This window comes from Dermacentor silvarum, chromosome 5 (assembly GCF_013339745.2).
Source record: "Dermacentor silvarum isolate Dsil-2018 chromosome 5, BIME_Dsil_1.4, whole genome shotgun sequence".
In the NCBI taxonomy this organism is placed as follows: Eukaryota; Metazoa; Arthropoda; class Arachnida; order Ixodida; family Ixodidae; genus Dermacentor; species Dermacentor silvarum.
In genome coordinates this window covers 70366247-70383566 of record NC_051158.1, presented here as the reverse complement: position 1 = coordinate 70383566, position 17320 = coordinate 70366247, and the positions used below count along the sequence as shown (strand labels likewise).

Genomic DNA, 17320 nt, shown 5'->3' with positions numbered 1-17320 from the left:
AAAGTTCCTGTCAAGAGCAGCTCAATCGCACTGAACACAATATCATTTACGTCCGCTTTCTATTTGTTCACTTTGGCTTTGGAAATACTTTTATACAATCGTTAGTACTCTAAGAGTTGGCGTGCACTGTAAAACTCCGCACAGCAGCAAAGTGGCGCGAAGGCATGAATCCAAATCCGAATGGCCGGACCATACGTAGAGTTGACTCAATGCCCCAGATTGTGAGGTTGAAAATGAGGATGTGAGCCGGTGACCACGCACGGACGCAGCAAGCTATATAGTAGTTTTGAGCTTTTAACTGCTGCCACGATAAGCGTGCAGTTGTTATCAAGCGAATGCATAAAATGTTAAAAAAACACAATGAGGGCCGAATGAAGTGAAAGGATTGTTGTCTGAAACAATTTGTGGAACGCACGTGTCACTGCTTTATCAGTTGCAGCATCGCAAACGACGTAGCTCCGCGGCAGATTTGCTGTAACAGCTTACGTAAAGCGCTGCAAGCGAGAACAGCTTCGAGACCTACTGCAGGAAGCAGCCGCCTCTACATCTCCGGCAACAGTTCTGGCAGGAAGGCATCTTTCGTCAGAACGTAGAGCACCTCGTTGTTCATCGTTGGATTCCGGTAGAGCCGACTAGACGCGGCATCGTGTGACTACAAGAAGCGTGGCGTTGCAGCAGGAATGGCGCAATGATAACAGATAGCGTGTCAGACTTTGTTCGTTTCTTTTTTTTTTGAACTTATGATAACACTTGTAGCCGCCCCTGCAGCTGTTTGTTCTGGTTGGCGGCTGCGATTTGTTTCTTCATAAGTAGATCTGGAACAAAAGAGGAGCGAAGGCACTCACTCGTTGCTTGATGTTTTGCGCCTGTCTGAGTGGAAGCATGAGTGTCCTGCCCATTCTCGTGGTCGCGACAATTTTGACATCACCGTTCTCCGTTTGGGCCAGCGATGGTAAGGTTACTGTGAACTATTTTTCGTCGATTTTCGTAGTGTACAAGAGACCTCTCCGTAGGAAAGGCTTTGAGTGTAGCGCTCATTTTCAAACACGGTGCTGTTATTAAACTGCTGTAAGAGGATGTTTGACTTTTTGTCACACTTGTTTATGGATTGACTTCACTGAGTGTAATAACTACTCACGGACATGTTTAGTTGTATGCGTATTTTTCCCTTAGGGTTACAACAATAGTGTTTTATTAGGTGCAATTCATTTTCCTTAGTATTACTCGCAGAGTACAATCTGTTACATATACAATAGGTAAGATATAAAAATAAGTTACATTTTATATGAAGTACATATATTTTACGAAGCACACCTAAAACCAGTTGCATATAGATTTCTCGTATTATTTTATAGATGTATAATATAGTGTGATTGAAAGACCTTGATCAAGCTGAAACCGAATATAGGCTTTGTTTAATTCACGGAAGCATATGTTGTTAATGCGTGGAGAGAAGCATGAAGTTAAAGCACTTTTTTAGAGAATTGTCACATCTGCAATGCATTCCTCATATATTAGATTGATTAGCATACAATTTACAGGTCTTCATTTAGCGGCGCTTTCTCCGGTGTAAAAAAGAAAGGACTCAAGTCATTTTAAAGACATTGATGACCATAGAAAGCTTTCGCACTCGTATTTGTTGGAGACAGAACTAAACGTGGCATGGTTATACCGCTGGTTTACATCTTAGGACGCCACGATTTTTCATGGGTGTATCTTTAAGTGCTAACTCTATACAACATGTCGAAGAAGCGTAATTTAATAAAGAACACGAAAATACGAAACAGTTTTCCTACGCATGCCATTTTTCTGTGTTCTTTGGCACTTCTGACATAGCGTAACATTAACAGTGTGTGCAAGTGCAAAATACAGGCTAACATTGCTCAGCTATACTCTAGCTGCCCTTTCTTTATATCTTTCGAGTCGTTTTTCAAGTTTGTTTAAGCACGCATTTTTTGTGTAGGTGAAATTCCACTTTAAGATGCTGGAGTGGATTAAGGCGCCGCTGGCTCTGACACTTTCTGACAGTAAAAAAAATCTGACTACTCAGGATTTGTCAGTATTTTCTTTGAAAACGGAACGACTCGTTCTGAAAATAATAAAAAAAAACTGTTCGATGGGGTCATACGCCCGAAGCTCTGTCTAACTATTTATTTTCATTTCAGTTTATCTCATATTTTCAATATACCTTTATTACTTAATGAAAACCGAATCATATATAAGGCCATGTCTTGAAGTAATTTTTTGTTTAAATATAAAACATACGTTACAGCACCACTTGGTCACATCATTTTCTTTGGGGACGTTGAACTTGGTACCCGGAAGGTGTGCTAAAGGTTACGCTATTTTTGTATTTGTACAGGATTTCAGCAGTCTCATCTGAAGTATCCAGCCGTATTATTTAGCCGGGTAGACATCTTAATCCTTCATTAAACTCTTTCCAGCTACCACAACCGCCATACATTATTCACAAATAAAACTCTTTGAATTAGTTATTGACACCTTTTGCGACATGGATCCGGCATTATTTTTTTCCCTTCATGACAGTTTGCTCTTCAAGGCGACCTGGTAATAGAAAAATGGTCACATTCTTTGTCACATCGTTTGACTGACGACGTGTCGCTAATCCCATTATGCAGTTACAACCAGTGCTAAGATAACATCTCTATCTGTAGGCAATGAAATTGTCCTTATAGAGAACTCTGCGAAGAGATCGACTACTACGAGTTCTGGGAGTGGCTCAAGTGGTGAAAGCGGTGAGGTCATTTTGTGGGAGGCAAGCTCCTGGGACTGTTCTTTATCCTCCTAAAACCTTTTGTACAATACATTGCCCATTGCCTTTAACAAGTTTTAGAAATTCACTCGGACGTGATTACGCAAAATATTCATTCTGGGTATGAAGCATTGTGCATGTGTAACCATAATGAATTGGTTTACTCGTAATCGTTTCATCCGCTTTCGAGAAAGTTGACACTAACTTGACCTATACCTTTGTGTCGTCGCAGACGGTCGAAAGCAAGCTTGAGATGTGTTTCGAAATCACTGAGATTGAGCGAAAATACCGGACGCGGCAGCAACATGCCAATGTAGTACACGTAGTTCCATCTTCATCTCAACGTTTAAGCAATGCAGCTTTTACAACAGTGAAGATGAGGAGATGAAGGAGATACTAGAAACACGGAGACGCAGCTTTTGGCACCTAACCGTTGTGCTTAAACTTCTAAAATCGTTTTTTTTTTCATGTTCGTAACATAACAGTGCACAATAAAAACCACATTGAAGAGCGATTACGGCCCATACTGGTTTTCTGGTCTCAGGAGGATATATAGCAGTACCGTCGATGGTTTAGATTCGCCGGGTTATGCAGCATTTAGCGAGTAACAATTCAAATTTCCTTTTAGGAACCACTGCGGACGTAGGCGGCCCTTCAAGTGCAGGAATGACCACTCGCTCCGCGGAGACCACAGCTGGAAGGGCAGTACCAGCGAACAATGTCACCACCATGGAACCCGAAACAACAAGACTAGCTTCAGACGACGGCTGCATAGAGAGTGCGATTCCCAACATTATGAACATTGGGCAGGTAAAAACAATCACGTCACCGCTTCTTCGATAATATTCGCTTTAAACTTCCAACCAACCAGATATGCATAGTACGTGTTGTTTGGTAGTTTCATAACCTGCCAGATATATTATCGAATGTGGATTTAAGAATGTGGCGGAACAGTAATGTCGTTATCTCGAAAACATAGAATGAGAACGCCACTTTTCCTCCCACTTCCTTTTTACCCTTGCCACATGATCTGTCAGGTGTAACCCAATAAGCCGATAAGCTGCACGAACATAGAAACTACGCAAAACAGCAGTGTTCTTACCTAAAAGAATATGTAATGTGAGAAATGTATATCTCTGTATTATCAATAGCGAATATTAGCGAAACAAAATCACAACTTGAAGTCAAGAACATTCACGCTAATATGTCGATGTCTTATGCAACATTTCGCGAAAACTGTGATGACGCAATGTTTTTAAAGCGGTATGCTGGCAGGTTTGGCGTGAGAAGTACTGAGTGAAACGAATTTTGCGCGCAAGAAGCGAAATATTTATGTAGAGCAGAATTTTTGCCATTGGATAACAACTTTTCGAGAAAAAAACGCATTGAAAAGGGAACAATGAATGAGCTCTGAATGTAGGGGTGTATTATGAAAACGGCAATTAACACTTAGTACGAACGGTAATCACACAGTTTTCATGTGCCCAATTGACTTTTATTTCCTTGTGATATCCAATATATTTGCATTTCGCCCTTCTCCTAATTCATAAATATGATTCTCCACAAAGTAGGTTTTCTTTTTTGCGGAACTAATGACGCCTGCGATTGTCGTTTATACAAAGTTCTATCTATTGGATCTAGGTAGCCGCGGAGGCCACGTTAACATCGTAGACCGCGTAAAACGTAGCAGCTGCGCCCATAACCAGTGAAGGGGTTGATGGCTGAACCTCCATTAGCTTCGCTAACAGCACTGCGGAAAGATTAGGTGTAACGGGTTAGAGAAGGATTTATTACCATCAGTTCGCACAGTGAATTCCACCTATATAGAGTGGGCACGTATGTAGTCGTAGTATTTGGGACAGTTGTACACGTAGATAATATCCAGGCTTTCCTATATGAGAAAAACATTTTATTAGGATGCAAAGTAAGGGGAGATGTAGGTGTGTACAGCTCGTCCTGCGTATAAAAATAAATCTTTTGCAGCCACTTAGTTGGAGCTCACTCTTTGTGGTTGCCCGAACCATATTTAAAGTCGCCTTATAAAAGCCACTGTTTATGCTGCAGCTGCTTTACTACAAATGTTATGGGAGTTTGCATGGGTTGCATGATTCATTACATTTAGTGATATCCAATTATTCATGAATGAGTGTGAGTTGTCAAATATCTATGGATGCATTATTTCCCTAAATATGCGTGAGGACAATAGGAGTGAATTGTGGAACACGTCAAACGAGCACTGTCTTGTACTAGTGCAGCTGGAAACCTCATCAGATGATATATCATCATCATCATAATATACGTCATCATAATAAGCCCATTTTCATGCCCACTGCCAGGACGAAGGCCTCTCTCAGCAGTCTCCAATTACCCACGTGTTGAACTAGCTGATCCCAAGTAGTGCGTAAAAAGTTTCTAATTTCATCGCCCCTCCTAATTTTCTGCTATTATAGACCGTGCTTCCCTTCCAATGGCACCCATTCTGCACCTCTAATAGACCACCGGCTGTCTTCCCTACGCATTGCATGGCCTGCCCAGGTCAATTTGTTTCTCCTAATGTCAGCTAGAATAAAGGCTACCCCCTTTTCTCTCTAATTTAGAACACTGTATGCCATTCTCTTAACGTTACGCTTTACATCTTTAACGCGATAGCGTTAAGGGTCCCGTGTCGTAGAAAATGCAGCGTTGGCGTGGATGTGCGAGAAAACTTAATTCCGTTACGAGAAAATTCAAACACAAAGCCCTTTGCCGCATTTCTACCACATCAACAGCGGCGCGCCCGGGTAGGCTACTCGCGAAAATGTTATCCAGATGGCACTCGCATCCTCGGCAGCTCAAATTGGGACTTGGCCTGTCTAATGCGTTTTGGACACGCGCGCGCGTCGGGGCAATAGCAAACAATTTAATAAAAAGAGGTCCTAGGGCCTTCACATTTTAATATAAGACGACTTAATTTGCCCCTGGAAAAACGTCTTCCCAGCAATGCCTCACTGTTGAAAAGTGAAGCCGACTTTAAGGAGATAGGTGTAAGCTTGGTCTTTGTAAGCTGGCTTTCCCACGGTACGGTTGCAGTGAACCCTACTCAAAGAAAAATGTGATGCGAACGGGGCCGATAACGCTATCGCGTTCCAATCTTCAAGGCGAAGCTTAAGCGTCCTATAATTTTTCATTGAATCTCTACTTTCGTGGCCCTGAATTTATTTTGAAGATGTTTTGCTAACCCCCAATTTTCAGCTTCACATGTTGGCACCGATAAAATGCAATGATTGTACACTTTTATTTCCATCGATAGGGATAAGCTCTCGGTCATAATCTGCTAATGCCTACCGTACGCTCCAACCCAGTTTTATTCTGTGAATTTCTTTCTCAGCAACCGGGTCCCCTATGACTAATTGACCTAGAGCAGACACTCCAGAGGCTGACTAGCTATGTTGAATTTTTGTTCCCTTGCGAGGCAATTGAGCATTGCGTTTGTCTTCTGCATGTTACTCTTAAACCATACTGGTACACTTTCTCGGTTAAGGTTCACAATCATTAGTTGCAATCTGTCCCCATCGTTATTCAACAAGAAAATGTCATCTGCAAACCGAAGATTGTTAGAAATTTTCGCCGCTGATGTTCACTCCTAAGCCTTGATTCCAGCCTAAGAGCTGGAATACTTCTTTTGTAAGCATGCAGTGAATAGCATTGGAGAGATTGTCTCCTTCTCTGACTCTTTTCTTGATAGCTATTTTTTTCACTCTTCTTGAGGAGAATTAAGCTAACTGTGAATTCTTTGTAGACATTTACTGTACGTTCTCGTATGCTTCTTCTACTTCGTGATTACGCAATGCTTACAGAACTGCTGGTATCTCTACTGAATCAAATGCTTTTTTTCATTTGCATTTGATATATTGCGCCCTCGCCCAGATGACACATTCACACATCACCACATCGTTTATGGACATCTCTTTGCCCATCCAGTGAGCGGTGAAAGCTAGCGACGTAATTCGTAATTTTACTCCCTAATGGTGGACGCTGATAACAGTCGGTAATGGAGAGGGAGAAAATGTTCTCCGTTCATTACAATAGGGCGCACGAAAATAACGCGAATCTTGTATTATCACTTGCGGTACTTTGGTCATTATCCACCACGTTTCAATTTCTTATCTACGTCTAAATGATTTACGTTACAGCGCTAAACATTTATCAGGTAATAAAATGGCCTCCGTTTCAGGTGTCGTTCAAGCTGGGAGGTGTTTGAATGTGTTGGCACTGATGTCAGACGCGAGGTGGCAGTGAGGAAGCGAGGCTAGCGCCCAGAGCTAGAGCACGAGTTTTCGCATTTACTTACAAAGGCTTTCTCAAAATATGTGCTTGGGGTTTGGCATCGAAGAGTGAATGGCTGGTGCAGCACTTGGTTTCTTGTTGTGAGCCAGTAGCTCTATTTACTAATTTTATGTGTTAATATGGTGTAGGCATTCTACCTCAAGGCGATGCATATAAGATTGGAAGAAGCTTTTCACACAAAATAGAAAAATAATACTTGGTTTTTCAAAGCAACGCTTTAGAGCTCGATGTTGTCGTCGTTGTCAGTGGGCAAGTGACGAGGATTGCCCAACCTCTCAGAAATAAACCCACTGTGCGCGGGCAATGTGTTTCAAAACTTTATTGCGTGACTGCTGCAATTTGAGTGCCCGACACGAAAGGTTATATTACTCAACAATAGCACAAAATTGGCAGCAGGAAACATGTAGTTCTTGAATTAGGTGACATCCTGATGCCACCATTGTGTAGCGTTTGGCAATAAATTCTCTTGACGTCCTTCGTGTCTAGCCACGTTGACGTGTCTATATATATAAAAAACACTTGTGCGGGGTGCATGTTGGACAAGATCTAAAGCATTGACGACGTAGTATTTTATGTTATCAACCTATGTTATCAACCATATGTTATCAACCGGCAGTTGAAAACATATGACTCTTTTCTCAGTGAACGTGCAAGAGCAACCATTCAAGGGAATTCTAGCAAGCACATTGAAGCGCAGGTAAAGGTAGGCGTACACGAAAGCGCGCTCAGAGTGCCAGCAGGTTTTCTTTATTGAAGTAAAACGAAAACGCAAGTTAATTTAATCACCTAAATTTGACAATGTATTCTCTTTTTCTCCAAATAGTAAAGAAACAGCGAATAGTAATGCAAGAGTAACGAAGTAGCAGAAATGAGGAAAACCAAGCAAATATAGCTGAGAAGAATAAGGAAGTGAACACAAGGAGCTAGTCTTTATTCATTCGTATCTTCACAAAAGGGGGAAACCATGCCCCGCTGTAGTTCGATGCATGCGAGATCACATAAATAAGTACGGTAAGACCAGGCTCCGCAACATAGACTTAAGTGGGGCTTTTTATTTGGAGTGCTAAGTGGCTCGTTGTGAGAAAGGAAAGGTTGGCGCTATCTTCTGCAGCCCTTGAGGGAGCACGGCTCAGACACATTGCAGTGCACCCCCCCCCCTTTCCTCCTCTCTTTGCGCATGCCTATGCTGCTCAATACTCAGTACGCTGAGGAACAAAACAGCTGAAGAGGCACACCAGCTGACGATCTGACTCGAAATGTGATCCGAGATAGTACGGGCACCGAAACAGGGCGAATGGTCTTCCTCGCTCTGGTATACTTGAACATTCGAACCTTCCTGTCGAATGCTGAAATTCGGTTCAGTTCCCAAGAAAAAAAAAAAATACTGAATCTCTAGAATGCCAAGAATGTCTAAATGACCGAGTTTTGTGCGAGCAACAAACCATATTTTTTTCAATTACATAAGGAAAACACAGGAAATTGAGTAAATTATTGATTTAAGGGAGTATATTACAGCTCCATTACCCGGAAATGCGGGTGGTGATGGAGAACTCCAGCGCCGACGATTCTGCTATTTCTATTTCAGTATTTTTACAGGTTGCATTTCCTGGTCTTACGCGGCTGTTTTCGCACTTTGAATTTGCGTAAGAGATGTAGGCAAATGTTTAGCTCTATTCCTTGTTTTCTTTTGATACTTTTGACAACGTAATTACAATTGAAAATTGCACCTAGTTGATCTCTGCCATCGAAAGGTTATAGCGGAAAGTTTGTAAACGAGATATGAGTTTCTCGCAGAAGCGTCTTGATGTTGTAGTTAGCTTCCAACGAAAACATATAGACTGTCGATGTGTGTTTTGCATCAGTATTTTGTTTTGTTTATGCGGCAACAAAGCGAGAATAAAAACCTAATTTATTCTTTTTCATTACATGACCATAACTACTCATTTTATTACGTTAACAAAGAATGTTTTAGATGTTTGTCTTTTTTTCTTGCTTATCTACAGTGTCTTGGAGATGACCTCGACTTGTGCGCTGGAAAAACGGTAGGTTACTTTCATGGCACCTTATGAGATAATTCGATTATAATGTTTTACTAAAATAATATTTCTTGTGTTGTAGTCGATTCTTGCTCGATTTGTGGTATTATTAAAACTTGATATTCGTTATGAATATAAAGCAAGTGGTGTTGTTTTAGAGCACCCCATTCAAAAACAGCATTGGTACTGCATAGCTACTAGTGTACATGATTTTCAATTTGAGAAAGTATTGCCGTGCAAGTTGAAACTCCTTATATTCTAACTTCCTCTTTATGGCAGACGAGGTACTCTAAAGTACTGCTCTTGTTGCTCATTTCAAGAATGTTAAATTCATTATGAAGGAGCGTGTGGTTTATGGTTTGAATGCACTCGTAAGGAGAAACTACTAAACGAAAATGTTCTAGCAAGATCAGAAATATTTATCAAAGTTGGCGGAAATGCACACAGAAGGCTGGCGTCTGACGCGTAATGTAATAGTGTCAAAGTTTAATCATCAGTCATTCAGGAAACCAGCGCCGGAAAGAAAATATGGCCCCAAAGAATTACTCTGTAAGAGGACATTCCAGTACAAAATATAAAAGAAAGCATTTGCTCGTTGCAGAAGAGAACCTTTTAACTGAAGAAGCACACGACAGAAGCAAACGGGACAGGAATACAAGAACAGTAGGGACCATCTAAAATAACGCCATAGCAACTGTAAATCAGAATTATTGTTAAAAAGGAAAGAAGAACAATAACACTCCTTTAAGACCTCCTATGTTTGAGGGTATTTGATTTTAAGGGACTTCCAGATAAGTGTTGCAGCCAATTGAAGATATACAAGAACAGAGCGTGTAAACTTTCCGAATTTACTCCTTGCTTTAGGTAATAAATAACTCTTTGCTGATGCAAAACGAGATACGTCATTATTGGTGGTCGGCTAATAAAAAAGATTACAAAAAATAACAAAAATGAATCAAACAAAATTTACACATAAGTTCAATGGTAAGCTTAAACTACTCAAATAATGAAATGATAAGATGTTCATGGCGAAGTGCAGGTATGTCACTACAAAATTAGGTTAAAGTGGAGACCCGCATGGGGCATTTAGAGTGCGTTTTAGTAATGCTAAGAGCTGTATAGCCGTTCCCGCATGACATTATGGAAGGCAAAAGCTGATGTAACATGCTGTTCGGTAGATCGCTGAACTAATGTCGCGCCGCGCATCACATTTGAGAACTAAGATATTCTACATTACAAGTATTTCTGCGCTAAGTGAACGTTTCTATAGATTTCTTCATAAAGATACAGTATTTGTATACAACACTATTTCTGATATCTTATTCAATTTTTCTCTTCCAGACGGCTATCCAAGCCTATTTGTCACTTGTAAGGGTAAGTTGACGCTTTCTGAGAAATGTTCAACTAGCTTGCACTGATTTGAGAAATAATTTAGTAAATAATAAACCACTCCTTTCTCGCGCGTTGCGCTTAAGGCGTTCGAAATAGCTGGAAAATCAGGACATTTTTAAAAATAACTTCTTCTTTAGCAAATCAAGGCAGCTTGAGCGCCGAAACACTGGGACCAATTAACGGAACATTTTTGACAACAGCGTTGCGAGGATTGCGGCCACTTTCTACTATGGCTTTATGCCGACAGCACTACTATAGGCATAACAATTTATCGGCTTTCCAGCTGCGCTATTCTCTATAGCGGCTGTTAACGTGAAACTGCGAGGAAACTTTTAATATTCACCCTTGACCATGCAACGCTTACAATAGCCTGCATTGTGTACGGCTGTTTCAGAAGTTCACCTTGCAAAAACATAACAAGTACCCGACAAAATGCCGATCTGTCAACAGAACACACGTGGTGAGCAGAGAAAAGAAAGCACAGGGCGATGAGACGCGGTGCATTCTTTTCTGTCATCTCGCGGGGTGCGTCGCGGCAATGTACATAATCGTCTTGCGACTATACTTCCTTATGGCGGTGAGCGAGGGTCTATGACCATTTATAGTGAGGCATTTCGGGACGAGAAGTTAGGGAGTGCGTCATTGCTGTCACACCGCACGCTCCGCGCTCGCATTTCCGATTAGTCATCCTGTACATGCAAAAACAGCGGAGGATAGTGTTTTAATTTCTTTTCACCTTAGCTGTTCACCCCGTGGGACAATAATCGTTGCAAAGTATCTCTTTATATTGTGTCCTACGTTGTTAATCTTTCATGACGAGACAATTTGCGCCACAAGACTTTGCGAATATTTTTTTCCCTTGCACGGAATGTGACGGCAGCGCCACCGAATATCCGTGACGTCATGCTCTACAGCTTCGTGCACTATGGCGGTTCTGCTGGCCCACGGCGAAGCTTTATAGGTCGCACTTAGTTCTCGTTCAACAGCGCGGCGACTCGCATTGGTCCTGCGACAACGTTGGTCGCAAAGTGACCGGTCGCAGAGGGTCGCAAACGGTCAATTTTTTGAAAAGCGATTGTTTTAGGCCAGTCGCTAGGGGGCTACTGCATTTTTTATTGACGAATATCATTAATCCCTCTCTCGCTTTAGTGACACGACTTATGTAGCAGAGCTGGGGAATGAATCGCCAGCCACAGTTAGTCGCACGACGTCTGTAACTCGCCGGTGTGAATGCGCCTTTACATACCATATTCTCGGCTGTTAGCTGTAGTCGCAGAAAAAAGTGCATGTCACTTTCGGGCCATAGTGCTGTAGGGCGACGAGCAATGATTGGAGTAATGCTTTAGGAAGCATGCATGGACTATTTATGACAAGTGATAGCGGAACAGCAAAAAACTGAAATAAGAGAATCAGATACCAAACGTAGTATTAGGCTCAGTGCCCCTATTAGTAGCAACAAGTTAGTGCGATTAGTCATTGAGTTCTACCTACAACAGACTATTCTTTGCGCTAGTGAGTGCTCATTTATTGACAATTTATGCAAGAAAGTGCTTAGATCAGCGCAATTAGTCTAAATTCGATACAAAGAGAGGAATAGAACAAACATTTCCTAGACCTAGGGCTAGCCGTGCATTAGAGAGTGAGAGTGGAGAGTCCTTTCCCATGATGATGAGTAGATGCCGGAGAAATAGTTCTATATCAAGGGCGAGTTTATCATAATGGGAAATTGAAGCCCACCTTGCGTTGGTCAAACCTTATTACCTATTGCTTATTATTTGCTTTACTAAACTCCTTCTCTATGTACGTACGCTAGAAAACCCATTCATGAGCTATTTAGCGCTGTAGCAGCAAACAAATTTTCGTAAAAGAAAGAATCATGAAAAAGGGGGCATATACGCAGTCATTATGCAGTGGAAGGTGACCCTCGGTCGGAAGAAAACAAGATAACCTATCCTTGTCAAGCCATAGAGGGGTGAATGTTGTGTCGTAATAAGTAATAAATAAAAAAATATGGTTAGAGTGTCTTAATAAGGATAGCTTCTTGTTTTTTAAAAAAAGATGCAAGATGCATTGGCCCGAAACACTAGCAGCTCCTCTTACTATTGATTACGATGAACTATGAAGTTCGTAACACAGCGTAAAGCGAGACATGCTGCTCCAAAGCCCTATTTCAACGTTATACATGTGGTTTGTTCCCTATTTCAACGTTATACATGTGGTTTGTTATTTTGCAGTGCACGGCGAAGGGAACCTTCGAAAATATGTCGCCATTAAACAGCTTGATTGCTCTAAGGGACATCTTTACGGTCTTGTTCAACAGGTTTAGCCCTACTCGTAAGTATCTATTCATGCAGACTATATATTTTCTCGTAAAAGGTCACTCGTGCTAACGTAGAAACTTTTCGAGAGGCTTAGCGCTCATTGCTTTTGATAAGTTTACTCCTACCCCTTTGTAAATAGGGTCATGTGTTCATACAGCCCACATAGTACAACTATGTGCGCATTACGTAAAAAAATGTGCATTACGTGCGATTGTCTACATGCAATGAGTGAGCGGTCACTGTCTAAATGCATGGTTCAGTGGTCACTAATGAGCGCCCAATCATGCACTTTTCATGTTTTTGATGGGAACCGCTTTTTTACTGTAATGTATTTACATTACCAAGTTAGCGCTCAGCACGCGACATCCCTAGTGTATCTGGATTATCGTTAATTCTGTCGCCATTTATAGCGAGACGTGTCTAATCAGAATGCGCGCATAACGACCAATAGTGCTGCAGACTGCAAAACAAAAATAAATAAAAAAGGTAAAAAACGCTTGTAATTTATATTTTAACTAGCGATAAGTTCTCAAAATGAAAAAAAAGCAAATACTTTCATTTAGTTTTGTTTTCATTTCATTTTGTTTTTGTGTGTTCTCTACAGGATTTTACCAGGTTTTGTTCGCATACGGTTCGCGCGACTATAGTCGTACGGCACTGTTTCGCATTTCACTGGGCTTTCTGTTAGGCTTGAAAAACAAGTTTTATGTAGGACGTATTGGCCAACAGAGTCTGTAAAGGAGTACGCTTATCTAGGTAAATTAATCACAGAGGAATTTGATCATGAGAAGGAAATTTTCAGAAGAATAAAATTGGGTTGCATTGCATACGGCAGGCATCGCTAAATCCAGACTGAGAGCCTAGCAATGTCGTTGAAAAGAAAAGTGTGCAATCATTGCATTCTACCGGTGCCAACACATGACGCAGAAACATGAAGGATAACAAGAAAGCTCGAGAACAAGTTAAGAACCGCACAAAGAGCAATGGAACGAAACATGCTAGGCCTAACGTTAAGAGACAGAAAGAGAGCGGTGCGGATCTGAGAGCAAACCAAGATAGCCGATATTCTAATTGAAATTAAAAGGGGAAAATAGAGCTGGGCAGGCCATGTAATGCGTAGGATGGCTAATCGGTGGACCATTAGGGTTACAGAATGGATACCAAGAAAGGGAAGCGCAGTCGAGGACGGCCGAAAACTACGTGGGGTGATGAAGTTAGGAAATTTCCAGGTGCAAGTTGGAATCAGCTAGCACAAGACAGGGGCAAATGGAGATCGCCGGGAGAGGCCTTCTTCCTGCAGTGGACATAAATATAGGCTGATGATGATGATTGAACAACGAAAACCTGGTTCGGGAATTTCACAGGACGGTCAGCAATTTTCTCATTGACACTTTTTCTCTGTATATGATAATTAATGAAGTTGAAAACTACTAATAAGTAATTATGTAATTAGGCGAAAAACAAACGAATAGTCCAACTTCCTCCAAGCGACCGCGAAGATCCTTACCTTGGTTGTGTCCAGCTACGTGGTGCTAGAATATTTCTAAATTTTGGCGCAAGTTACGTGAGACACATGCTATATAAATAATAACAGATATAACACGATAGGAATTATCAACGTTATTATAATTGTATAGCGTATATTACTAATGACGGTATAGTTAGAAATTTATTATATATGATATGTATATTAGACGTTATTATTATGCGTATATAATTAAATTGTTAAGTTATAATATACGATAATAATCAAATGTTTTGCATTTGATAGAATACATATTATAAATGATGGCAAACGGAGAAAAGAGGAAGTAGCAGAAAACATAAAACGATATGGTAATATGCCATACGTTTTCTTACACTGAACACTGTCAAATATACACGCGAGGAGCAGCGATTACGGTGGAAAGTACGGTATATACATAACGAACCGGCTTCAGCCATGTGTTTAGCCGTTGTTGTGACTTAAGTATTTGTCATCCATCTTGAAACGAGTTCGGCCCAATAAATAGATCCTTAACTCATACTGTTGATACGGTTTTTTTAGCGTTACTAAAACGTGACAATGTAATAAATCTCTGAAATCTAGTTTCTGAATACGCAAAAAGTCAGGCTTCACACAACCTCCGCCAAGTATATCGAACAACGGCATTCGAGAACGGACAGAATAAGTATTGGATCGTACTGAAACATCTGATGTTTTTAGCAATTTTTAACTTCTTCCTAAACTCTTCTCAATTATGAGGGTCACCCACTGTTGTATGTTGAGCATGTTGGCACTCGGAAAACATTTTTAGCGCCAGCAGAAGAGGATGGATTTAAGGCATACGTGGGCAACACAATGCAATACTTTCAACAAATTTATTCGCAGAAAAAAAAAACCATCATTATACAACCATGCACAATAGCGCCACACCTGATCAATATATCAAATTGAGTTATCGAAAAAGGGCATTTCTTTATCGTGCAGGTCGATAGACGGAGTGCTTACACAGCTTTCACCACTCCATTTATTAGCTGTGCCTCAATTATTTCGCGCACATTTTATGTCTGTCCCCTACCTGCGCAGGACGGCACACTGTCTTAAAAAATTAGTAGTCGTGTGAACACAAGAGTTGTTTTTTAACCTCCAGAAAAACCATAATCTGTCGGTTGACATAGCCTTGGCGAAGATTTGTGGTTGGGTGTTGCAAAAGCCATGGAAATCCTTTTTTGAGTGTGAAGAGGCAGTGGTGAACGAGTTGCGGCTGCCCTGCGGTGATATTTACGTAAGAGAGAGAGGGGGAATGATGTCTTATTGACCGTTCAAGAGAACATCGTTTAAACGTGAAGAAATACCGTGACGGTCATTTGTTGGTTGATTGTCACTAATGTGGCGGCCCTCCTTTTTTTTGGTGATTGTGTGGTTTTTGGTCAGGCGCCGGTATAAAGATTTTCGCGAAATTATTGAGGGAGACGCTATCAATCGGAGAGATCAAAGCTGGGTAAGCAGTCCGTCTGTCGGTCTGTAGATAAAGGAACACCCATTTTAGAAAACTCAGTTCTACATACACACTAGCGCCACTAGCATACTAGCACACTACATGCACACTAGCGCCATTAAATATGGCGCTAGTGTGCATGTGCATACTTTTTTCCTGTGAATAAATTTGTTGAAGTTAGTGTTTTGGTGTTGTCCGCGTCTTCGTTCCGTCCGTGTCTGCTAGGGCTAAAAATATTTTCCGAGGGTGACCGATTAAAAAAAATATTCCGCGATGTTTTGCTCAATGATCATACCTCTTCGTTTCAGTGGCAAGATGGATAAAAAGTATAAACTTCAAACCTGACGGCAGTGACTTGAGCGACAACATATGCCGCGAACCAATCAAGCTTGGCTTTCCCAACAGCCTTGGAAAGGTAGGCCGACTAGCAGTTCTTAAAGCGTTACGTTTTTCTTTGACAGACAGACAGATAGACATATATGTAGATAGATTAATATGTAGATATATGGATCGCTATATATATATATATATATATATATATAGATAGATAGATAGATAGATAGATAGAAAGATAGATAGATAGATAGCAAATCAGTTTCGCGGAATCCCGCAACATTCATGATAGGCAAAATTTGTTATCCTCCCCACTGGGCCACGTAGGTACTAAATAAACGCCTACCAACGTCTCTCTGAAAAACAAAACGAAAAGACAACTTTGCAGCTGCAGAAAAATTTGTAATAATTCGGGATAATTGTTCGGTTCATATATATATATATATATATATATTATAAGACCGAGACCGACCGAGCTGTCAAGCGCTTTTTATTCCAAAAAGCAAACGCCCCAGCTCATGCGCGAAGAAGTAGAAGAACAGGGAAGGTGATGATGGCTATGTACAAATGAAAAGGACGAAGTACGTTAATAGTGCTTACACTAACTTCCCCCCGTCATGGAAGCGGCCAGCCTGGCCGCAGATTACAGATTATCTAAACGGGGAGTGAAGGGCTTTATCCGCGAGACGTGAACAATTTCGGCATTCCGGCGGCGCCGGTCAGTGACGGAGTGTACTGGGCGCACGAGATAGTTCATTGCAGATGTTTGCTGCACAACGGTGTATGGGCCAATATAGCGTTGAAGGAACTTCTCACAGAGGCCTGGAGTTCGGGCTGGAGTCCAAAGCAGGACTTGGTCTCCAGGGTGAAAACGGAGGTCACGGCGTTTGTTGTCGCAGCGACGTTTGCGCTTAGCTTGAGTAGCTTCCGTGCTTTGCCGGGCGATTTGACGGCAATGTGCAACTCTGGCAGCAAAATCTTCTGGAAGGGACGCGGTAGGCGAAGAAGGTGCTAAAAAGAATTCTCTGTCAAATATGGTGGAAGGAGATCTTCCATATACAAGGAAGAAAGCGCTGTAACCGGTAGTCCATTGAATAGCAGTGTTATAGGCGAATGTCACAAAAGGTAGAATTTTATCCCAGTTCGTGTGGTCAGGCC

General features: G+C 41.3%; 1 protein-coding gene across 1 annotated transcript in view; it reads left to right on the top strand.

Moving 5' to 3' along the window:
- The first annotated feature begins 630 nt into the window (after positions 1-630).
- LOC119452445 (uncharacterized) overlaps positions 631-17320 on the top strand; it is a 29349-nt gene continuing 12659 nt past the window's right edge. The window contains exons 1-6 of the mRNA XM_049668168.1: positions 631-952; positions 3402-3583; positions 9103-9141; positions 10477-10509; positions 12762-12861; positions 16138-16244. Coding sequence (XP_049524125.1) covers positions 856-952; positions 3402-3583; positions 9103-9141; positions 10477-10509; positions 12762-12861; positions 16138-16244 — 558 coding nt within the window. The 5' untranslated portion in view covers positions 631-855. The remainder of the gene's footprint in view (positions 953-3401; positions 3584-9102; positions 9142-10476; positions 10510-12761; positions 12862-16137; positions 16245-17320) is intronic.